The following is a 10,785-nucleotide window of genomic DNA, read 5'->3' as shown; positions in this document are numbered from 1 at the left end:
ACAAACAAAATGGATTCACGTCTGAGTCAACTTTCTGTGTATTCACACGTAACTTAACTGTGATAGAATTATAAACCTGAACATAGCGCGACAGGTATGTTGTCTTGACTCTTCACTACCTTGACATATCATATTAACCCATTCACTACTATATTCTGTAAATCCCCATAGACTTTGTACAGGGCCCACCCGGTTCCCATAGGCAACGGGTTAAAGAAGCTATAACCTGAAATTTCTTTAAATTTGACCTGTGACCTTTAACCTTCATACTCTAGATCTCCAGATTTTCTTCCCAGGGTGATACATGCTTTGAACAGGTTCAAAGTTTTAATCTCAAACAGTTCTTGAGATTAGGTTAAGCTGATGGATCTATGGATGGACAACCTAAAAACAATTTCTCTGGCACCACCTTTGGGTTGACCGAGAGATAAGTAAATACACCCCCTTAAAATAGGACTACCAGCAAAATATGAACTACATGTAATGGTTACCTTTTGATCTCTTTGCAACAGGATGGCTCCTGCTTGGCTTCATAGTCCCACACGGTCCATCGCTCTCATCTGAGAGCTCTGGGAAGAAAAAAACAACCCATTAATATCCTACATTAATTTACCATGGCAATGCAGTTTCCAACACATTAAAACATGACGTCTTGCTTGAAAAATTAGGAAGTAGTTCGATCCGCAATATTTCTACCTGATTTATTGCCATATGCCGTTACCATGGCAATGCAGTTTCTGACACATTCAAAAAAGAGGTCTTGCATATCTTCACCATAAGACCAATGTGTGTGCCAAATTTTATGAGCATTGCCCAGAAACTGAGGAAGAAGATTTGCATCGGACGGACCAGCCGACCAACCACACGCTGATCCCTATACACCTCCTTCAAATTTAGTTTGGCTGTGGTATTAAAAAAAAAAAAAAAATCATATAAATTAGCACAAGTGGAGTGCAACTGGCAGTCTCCCCTGCATTATGCAATTCATGGCAACATTCTTGACTTTGTGACATGGAAATATCACACAAATTCTTTAATATCCCTAAAAGTTGTATAGAATGTGCATGTGCATACTTTCTAAATTATGTTAAAAATTCGAAAACTTAACCTTAGGTTAGGTTTTTTTATGTCGATGACGCCGCCATTTAAAAACGGCGCCTATGTCTCGCTTCTACTATGCAGGCGAGAGAAATATTTGGGACAAAATTTCATGTGTCTGTGTAGAAATTCTGTATTCCTAATGTAGTACAGTACTTTACTGAACAACTTTGTGAGGACATTCATCTGTGAATGTAACACAGAACTTATTTCAATAAATGTATGAGGACATTACAACGCAAAAATAACAGTTCTTGTTTGGATTAATGTTACATATGAAACACAGAACTAGTATGCATAAATGTACGAGGACCTTACACAGAAATGTAACACAGAACTTATTTCCATAGATGCATGAGGATATTACATTGCAAAAATAACAGTTCTTGTTTGGATTAATGTTACATATGAAACACAGAACTAGTATGCATAAATGTACGAGGACCTTACACAGAAATGTAACACAGAAATTGTTGCCATAAATGTATGAGGACATTAAACAGCAAAGAAAAAACACAGTGCTTGTTCGCACAAAGTATGAGGGCATCAAAACTGCAAATATGACACAGACATTTTTCACCTATACAAAGGAGGACATTCCATTGTTGAATTTATAACTTCTCTTCCGTTCTTCTTTTTCTTTCTCTATTGTGCCTTTTTTTGCACCTCTTTTAAAAGCCAATGAAAAAGCATTTCCCCTCCCCCAGATATTAATTGGACTACTTTGTATTCATTCGTACTTTTCTATTAAACTTTCTAAATACATGTTCTTTGCTTTTAACTTTTTCCAAGTTGAAATAGGACCATCAGAAAAATATGTACTAATAGTTACCTCTTGATCTCTTTCCAATTCCATGGCTCTTGCTTAACTTAGTTCCATCCCTCTCATCTGAGGGCTCTAGAAAAAAAAAATAGTTGCAACACAAAGTACAATCTTATAGCCAACTAAATCACTCCACACAACTTAATGCTGTTTATTGCATTTAATATCTGAGATTACTACAAATAATATACCATGGCACCATACCACTCCAGTGTGCATGAATATCACTTTTAATTATGGGAAATGTATCAGGATACATTTAAAGTAGGAAATTGGTCTTATTCAAATGACACCGTGTCAGCCATATATGACGATGATCCATCGAATGGTTCTTAAATTATCGTGAGAAAGGGCAATTTTCATGTATACAGTGACATCTATGACCTTGACCTTTAACCTCATGACTTTCAAATCTAATCAGACCATTGTTCCTCCCCATATGCATACATGAGCCAAGTTTGAAGTTGATCCGTCAAATGGTTAACTTATTGTGAGAACAACCCATTTTTATGTATATGACTTCTATGACCTTTGACCTTTGACCTTGAGACCCACTCATCTAATCAGATCATTGTTCCTCCCATATGCATACATGAGCCTAGTTTGGAGTTGATTCGTCAAATGGTTCTGAAGTCATCACGAGAACAAAAACGCGACGGACGGACAGACAGCAGACTGACGGACGGACAACCCGAAAACATAATCCCTCCAGCACCCACCTTTGGTGGGCGAAGGCATACAAAATTTAGGCCATGCATACATTCTTCAAGATAACAGAAAGAGCAAAATAAGATTAAGCATGACACATTACTAATAACATGTTTACTCAATTTCAGCTTATGATATGTTACATGTAGACATAGGGATACCCACCATACACCCATATTTTCATGAAGTACAATGTTTTCATGAAATACTTTATTGGCAAAAAATGAAGTAGAATATATAATAAAGAAGTTTGGAAGACACAAATTCCTTTGAGAAACCTTGAGATATGGATTACTGACCAAACACTACACTAACCAGTTAAATATCTGTGATGTCAGTAGATGTATTTCTAGGTACATTTAACTTCTTTTAATTTGAATATCATGAGGACACAGTTGTTTAAAAAAAAGAAATGATGCCAGATGCAATATAAATATAAAAGTAACTGAATATCAGTAATAGGATGGTGTGCAAACAAGGTGTAACTCTAAGATACATTAAATAAACTTACGTCTACTTGACTGGTCATCTTCTTGAACATCTCCATCAGGGGCATCGTCTTCTTCACACGACTCTGCAGTGAAAATAGAGAGATGAGAGACTTGGGAGAGGGGGTTTGTCCAATGTTTCAAATTTTAGAAAGACAGTTGACTTCAGAAAGGTTGACCTACTTAAAGCACAATTCTCCGGTATGTGGCACTTTCAGTAGCTGTCATTCTAATTATGTTAAATGATCCCTCAACAGCCTACTATACAGATTTCTCCTCTGGACGTCACAGCCTTGTGGCCCTATACACCGCACCTCAAGTGGGCACAGAGTACTCCAAGTACCTCTTCACCTTCAAATGTTTTACATCATGTGTAGGTGGGCTCAACAGGAGAAAGATCCAGCTGGTCTTCACACTAGACAACAAGAGTGGGAATATCCTTGGACGTCATGTGTTGGATGTCAGGGTATGCGCTTGCCCAGGGAGGGATTGGAAAACGGAAGAGAAAGCCTTTGAGAGGTCCAAAGCACCTCAGAAGAAACCCCTCGAGAGGTTGGAGCAAAGTGACATTAGTGGTGGGCGTTACATCTTTCTCAAAGAAGGCGAAGAAGGACAAAGAGACGTTCTACATTCTGGTTCAAGGGTGTGAGAAGTATGAACTCTTCAGGAAGATCAAGGAGAGTCTTGACTTGATGGACTATGTTGAACCGAGTCAGATCAGCCAGTACAGACAACAACAAGCTCAGCAACAAATGCAACTGAATCAACATATCTGCGATGAGCTGCAACGTTACTACAGGAAAATAAGTCGAAGACACTGGGTGGGAATGAGAAACAACAGTGGCACACCTCTCTCTCTCTCGTCCGTTTTTCTTCTATGCATATTTTACAAGTGTTACAGTGCATAGTTTTACTTATTTTGTTATTCTTATAAGTGGATTATGATTTCATTCATGTCATGTTTTAAATCTTGGAGTGCTACACAGCTATGTCAAACATTCACTGTAATTGATCGCTACTTACTAACTACAGGGGAAAATGTATTAGTTGTGAATATGACAATAAGATTGTACATACGTTTTGTACACACTTTTCAGAACTCATGGTGTCACAGTCACTGTGTTACAGAACATGTATTTATAATCTATGTCATAATTCTACTGTCAATTAATTCTTTCCACTGGGTTCTACTTGGTTATTGTCATTGAGTCTCTGATACACCCATTCAACATTACCAGTTTTCTAAATGTTCATTAACTTCACAGATTTGGACAGAAAATCAAGTGCGCAAAAATCCATGTCCATTTTGCGTCACGGTGTTACGGTTCTAATTAATAGCTCATAACTCATTTATCACTGTGAAGTTTTATTCATTCTTTTCTTTTCAAAGTTGCTTGTGATGATAGTCATAGATACACAATAAAACATTGTTCTCAAGTCTTACTGATTGTTTATTATTTTAATACAGTTATGGAGTGAAAATCTAATCAAAGTGTCAGTGTTACAGTTCAAAGTTTACCTTATTTTGTTTTTTTATTAGTGATTTATAATTTCAATCATGTCTTGTTTTATCTTGACGTGTTACACAGCTATGTCAAACATTCACTGTAAATGATTGCTTCTAACTACCTACAGGGAAAAATATATGAGTTGTGAGTACGACAATAAGATTTTACATACAGTTTGTACACACTTTGTTGAAGTCACGTTGTTACAGTCACGGTATTATTGTGCACTTAGTTATAATCTAAGTCACAATTCTACTGTCAATCAAAATTTTCTTTCACTGGGTTCTACTTGGTTATTGTCATTGAGTCTCTGATACACCCATTCAACATTACCATGTTTTCAAAATGTTCATTAACTTCACAGAGTTTGGACAGAAAATCAAGTGCGCAAATATCCATGTCCATTTTGCGTCATGGTGTTATGGTACTAATTAATAGCTCATAACTCATTTATCACTGTGAAGTTTTATTCATTCTTTTCTTTTCAAAGTTGCTTGTGATGATAGTCATAGATACACAATAAAACTTTGTTCTCAAGTCTCACTGTTTGTTTATTATTTACATTTATTGAGTGAAAATCTAATCAAAAGTGTCACAGTGTTATCGTGGAATTGCCCATTAAATAAACTTACGTCTACTTGACTGGTCATCTTCTTGAACATCTCCATCAGGGGCATCGTCTTCTTCACACGACTCTGCAGTGAAAATAGAGAGATGAGAGACTTGGGAGAGGGGGTTTGTCCAATGTTTCAAATTTTAGAAAGACAGTTGACTTCAGAAAGGTTGACCTACTTAAAGCACAATTCTCCGGTATGTGGCACTTTCAGTAGCTGTCATTCTAATTATGTTAAATGATCCCTCAACAGCCTACTATACAGATTTCTCCTCTGGACGTCACAGCCTTGTGGCCCTATACACCGCACCTCAAGTGGGCACAGAGTACTCCAAGTACCTCTTCACCTTCAAATGTTTTACATCATGTGTAGGTGGGCTCAACAGGAGAAAGATCCAGCTGGTCTCCACACTAGACAACAAGAGTGGGAATATCCTTGGACGTCAGGTGTTGGATGTCAGGGTGTGCGCTTGCCCAGGGAGGGATTGGAAAACGGAAGAGAAAGCCTTTGAGAGGTCCAAAGCACCTCAGAAGAAATAGTAAACCCCTCGAGAGGTTGGAGCAAAGTGACATTAGTGGTGGGCGTTACATCTTTCTCAAAGAAGGCGAAGAAGGACAAAGAGACGTTCTACATTCTGGTTCAAGGGTGTGAGAAGTATGAACTCTTCAGGAAGATCAAGGAGAGTCTTGACTTGATGGACTATGTTGAACCGAGTCAGATCAGCCAGTACAGACAACAACAAGCTCAGCAACAAATGCAACTGAATCAACATATCTGCGATGAGCTGCAACGTTACTACAGGAAAATAAGTCGAAGACACTGGGTGGGAATGAGAAACAACAGTGGCACACCTCTCTCTCTCTCGTCCGTTTTTCTTCTATGCATATTTTACAAGTGTTACAGTGCATAGTTTTACTTATTTTGTTATTCTTATAAGTGGATTATGATTTCATTCATGTCATGTTTTAAATCTTGGAGTGCTACACAGCTATGTCAAACATTCACTGTAATTGATCGCTACTTACTAACTACAGGGGAAAATGTATTAGTTGTGAATATGACAATAAGATTGTACATACGTTTTGTACACACTTTTCAGAACTCATGGTGTCACAGTCACTGTGTTACAGAACATGTATTTATAATCTATGTCATAATTCTACTGTCAATTAATTCTTTCCACTGGGTTCTACTTGGTTATTGTCATTGAGTCTCTGATACACCCATTCAACATTACCAGTTTTCTAAATGTTCATTAACTTCACAGATTTGGACAGAAAATCAAGTGCGCAAAAATCCATGTCCATTTTGCGTCACGGTGTTACGGTTCTAATTAATAGCTCATAACTCATTTATCACTGTGAAGTTTTATTCATTCTTTTCTTTTCAAAGTTGCTTGTGATGATAGTCATAGATACACAATAAAACATTGTTCTCAAGTCTTACTGATTGTTTATTATTTTAATACAGTTATGGAGTGAAAATCTAATCAAAGTGTCAGTGTTACAGTTCAAAGTTTACCTTATTTTGTTTTTTTATTAGTGATTTATAATTTCAATCATGTCTTGTTTTATCTTGACGTGTTACACAGCTATGTCAAACATTCACTGTAAATGATTGCTTCTAACTACCTACAGGGAAAAATATATGAGTTGTGAGTACGACAATAAGATTTTACATACAGTTTGTACACACTTTGTTGAAGTCACGTTGTTACAGTCACGGTATTATTGTGCACTTAGTTATAATCTAAGTCACAATTCTACTGTCAATCAAAATTTTCTTTCACTGGGTTCTACTTGGTTATTGTCATTGAGTCTCTGATACACCCATTCAACATTACCATGTTTTCAAAATGTTCATTAACTTCACAGAGTTTGGACAGAAAATCAAGTGCGCAAATATCCATGTCCATTTTGCGTCATGGTGTTATGGTACTAATTAATAGCTCATAACTCATTTATCACTGTGAAGTTTTATTCATTCTTTTCTTTTCAAAGTTGCTTGTGATGATAGTCATAGATACACAATAAAACTTTGTTCTCAAGTCTCACTGTTTGTTTATTATTTACATTTATTGAGTGAAAATCTAATCAAAAGTGTCACAGTGTTATCGTGGAATTGCCCATTAAATAAACTTACGTCTACTTGACTGGTCATCTTCTTGAACATCTCCATCAGGGGCATCGTCTTCTTCACACGACTCTGCAGTGAAAATAGAGAGATGAGAGACTTGGGAGAGGGGGTTTGTCCAATGTTTCAAATTTTAGAAAGACAGTTGACTTCAGAAAGGTTGACCTACTTAAAGCACAATTCTCCGGTATGTGGCACTTTCAGTAGCTGTCATTCTAATTATGTTAAATGATCCCTCAACAGCCTACTATACAGATTTCTCCTCTGGACGTCACAGCCTTGTGGCCCTATACACCGCACCTCAAGTGGGCACAGAGTACTCCAAGTACCTCTTCACCTTCAAATGTTTTACATCATGTGTAGGTGGGCTCAACAGGAGAAAGATCCAGCTGGTCTCCACACTAGACAACAAGAGTGGGAATATCCTTGGACGTCAGGTGTTGGATGTCAGGGTGTGCGCTTGCCCAGGGAGGGATTGGAAAACGGAAGAGAAAGCCTTTGAGAGGTCCAAAGCACCTCAGAAGAAATAGTAAACCCCTCGAGAGGTTGGAGCAAAGTGACATTAGTGGTGGGCGTTACATCTTTCTCAAAGAAGGCGAAGAAGGACAAAGAGACGTTCTACATTCTGGTTCAAGGGTGTGAGAAGTATGAACTCTTCAGGAAGATCAAGGAGAGTCTTGACTTGATGGACTATGTTGAACCGAGTCAGATCAGCCAGTACAGACAACAACAAGCTCAGCAACAAATGCAACTGAATCAACATATCTGCGATGAGCTGCAACGCTACTACAGGAAAAAAGAGTCGAAGAAACTGAGTGGGAATGAGAAACAAAAGTGGCACACCTCTCTCTCTCACGTATGTTTTTCTTCTATGCATATTTTACAAGAAAAATACTAAAACACTGCCTTTCAGCACTCTTTCGAAAAGTGGGTGTGATCATTTCCTGTACAATGTCTTAAAAAGATGTCATACTCCCAGACATTGAAATTTGTACCTCTGTGTTACTGTGACTGTCAATAGATCTAAAGAACTAAACTGGATCAAAAATCATTCCATGGGTTTCTAGATACCTTCCCCCTCCCTTTTCCTCATCGAATGAACCAGGATATTTTTTTCACTACACTGGGCTGTACTACCACAACTCTAGGAACATGCGGGTGAATGTATACTTCCAGCATACAGTATATGAATAAGCCTCTGTGGATTAATGTTGTACTCGTATATCAGAATGAAAAGTGTTTTGGAATAAAGATGTTTAAGAATACTTGTACTCACCATTAAGATTGACATTGATACTGTCCAAGGACATCCCAGAACACTCGCTCATCTGTCCCTTTTCCATTAGCAGCAGTATTTTTGCGATCTTAGCTACCTGTAGTGTGTTCTCGGGCAATCTATAAAATTCTCTACGTACTTGAATGTTGTGGCCCATAAAGGTGGCGAGTACATCCAGTTCATTGTCCTTCAGACATAATATCTGGGACATGGTCGCCACATGTTTCCTCAGCTGAGTGGATGTGATGTTTTCTGGATGTTCTGCTCCAGACGACTGAGCACACTTTCTCACAGCATCACAACCCCTATACGGTGTGGTACAACCTGGGCGTGCAAACAGGTACATATTGGACTCTAGGACTCCAGCATCTTGCCTAACGTTTTCATCTGCCAAAACATCAAGTGCTTCTTTCATTCCCTTCGTCAGAACCACAGGAACTGTTCTCCCTCTCTTTCCGGGTATTTCAACTCTTGACAGTTTCTTGCAAAGCTCCTTTTCAAGCTTGTTGAGGCCCTGTAGAACGTCTTTGTTGACTTCTCCAGTACGTTTTTTGTAGTTTTCTACTGTCATCCTTTCCACCTCTCCACTACGCTTCCTATTAAACAGGACAGTCTGGGCAAGCATAGCTTGACCCAACTTGGAGAAATCTTCCCTGCTTACAGAACCTGCTGTGATGTGTGCCATTGACTCCTGCACCTGGCCCTGGATGGTCTTGTGCACCTTTTGTATGTCAGATGACAAAGGAATTATTGTTGGTCTGTTCCTCTTTGCTGCGTACAGAGTCTTGAGGGCACCTGTTGAAACTTTCTCAGCCCATTCAATAGAGCACAGTTCACCAAACTGTTCAGCCTTTTCTTTCTGACTTGTGTCCATTTTTTTCAGTGCATCAGCCATAAGAATCCTGGCACACTTTTTGAGTGAGTGTCCTACTTTCAGCGCTAGTGAAGGTGTCTTATACTTCCCTGAGCTTTCATCCAAGCCTGCTATATTGTTGACAGCTCTGACCACATCATCAAACACCTGTGGGTCAATGGTCTCAGACAAGCAGTTGATGCCTGGTCTTATAGATCTCATTTGAAGGAGTAGCCGACCCATTTCCCTCAACTTTTGTCCAACATAGTTGTAATGGTTTTCTGAATCCTGGAACTTTGACAGAAGTTGTGCACCTAGCTTTATGATTAAATCATCATGCCGCACTGCCAAACTAACATCATCATGAGTCATTCGACGGAAGACCTCATCCCGAAGTCTTACAGGCACTTCTTTTGGCATTGGCAGCATCATGGAACATTGAGACTGAAAACTTCCAGATTCCTTTATTTCGCTTCCAACACACTTCTTTCTGTGTTTCCATAGGTCACTCCTAATGAACCATCCAAAACACTGAGTACAAGGCAAGAAGTCTTTCACTGCTGTTTCATATGTTGGTCGTTTGTAAGGAATGATCAGACCCTTTCCTTCTCTTAGAACTTGAAGATTATGAGAATGGTTGCCCTTATTGCGCAAAATCTCAAGTAAATTATGCCTATTCTTTGACTTCTTTGGATGTGCCATGATTCTTTTCACTTCAATTTCATTGGAATGATGCATTTCAATGTGTCGGGCAAATTTTGGTGTGTCTTTTTCACAAAAGACACAAAAGTGACGTTTGTCCCACTTCCTTCCAGTTGCATTATTTGCTGTTAGAACCTTGATATCCTGAGGTTTCTCTGCCATGTCCATCTCTTGATTTCCAGCATGGTTTTCTGATTCAGGTTGACTGGTATTGGGCTCATATGGATGATCTGCTCTGGATGTACAAGGTATGTCCATCTCTTGATTTCCAGCATAGTTTTCTGATTCTGACCTATGTGTAAAGCCAGGTTGACTAGTATTAGCCTCATATGGATGATCTGCTCTGGATGTACACGGTATGTCCATCTCTTGATTTCCAGCATAGTTTTCTGATTCTGACCTATGTGTAAAGCCAGGTTGACTAGTATTAGCCTCATATGGATGAGCTGCTCTGGATGTACGCGGTAAGCGATATGGAAAGACATCAGAATCACAATCATCACTGCTGACTCCACTTGGATTCACCCATGTTGGGTCAGCATCATCATCATCATCATCTATTTCTTCCTATGGAAACAAATA

General features: G+C 38.7%; 1 protein-coding gene and 1 long non-coding RNA gene across 2 annotated transcripts; both read right to left on the bottom strand.

Moving 5' to 3' along the window:
- Positions 1 to 286: 286 nt before the first annotated feature.
- Positions 287 to 3,879, bottom strand: LOC139733280 (uncharacterized). The gene is made up of 3 exons (XR_011711070.1): positions 3,141 to 3,879; positions 1,931 to 1,996; positions 287 to 569 (listed from the first exon to the last, which is right to left on the bottom strand). It is a non-coding gene; the product is annotated as an uncharacterized lncRNA (long non-coding RNA).
- Positions 3,880 to 8,628: 4,749 nt separating this feature from the next.
- LOC139733260 (uncharacterized) lies at positions 8,629 to 9,930 on the bottom strand. The gene has a single exon (XM_071644100.1). The coding sequence runs from the start codon at positions 9,928 to 9,930 to the stop codon at positions 8,629 to 8,631; it is 1,302 nt and encodes a 433-aa protein (XP_071500201.1).
- Positions 9,931 to 10,785: the final 855 nt, after the last annotated feature.

Source organism: Diadema antillarum, unplaced genomic scaffold (genome assembly GCF_040938485.1).
Source record: "Diadema antillarum isolate AM-2024a unplaced genomic scaffold, OU_Dant_1.0 seq00000466_RagTag, whole genome shotgun sequence".
Taxonomy (NCBI): domain Eukaryota; kingdom Metazoa; phylum Echinodermata; class Echinoidea; order Diadematoida; family Diadematidae; genus Diadema; species Diadema antillarum.
Note: the sequence above shows the minus strand (reverse complement) of the source record. Positions and strands in the feature narration are given on the sequence as shown.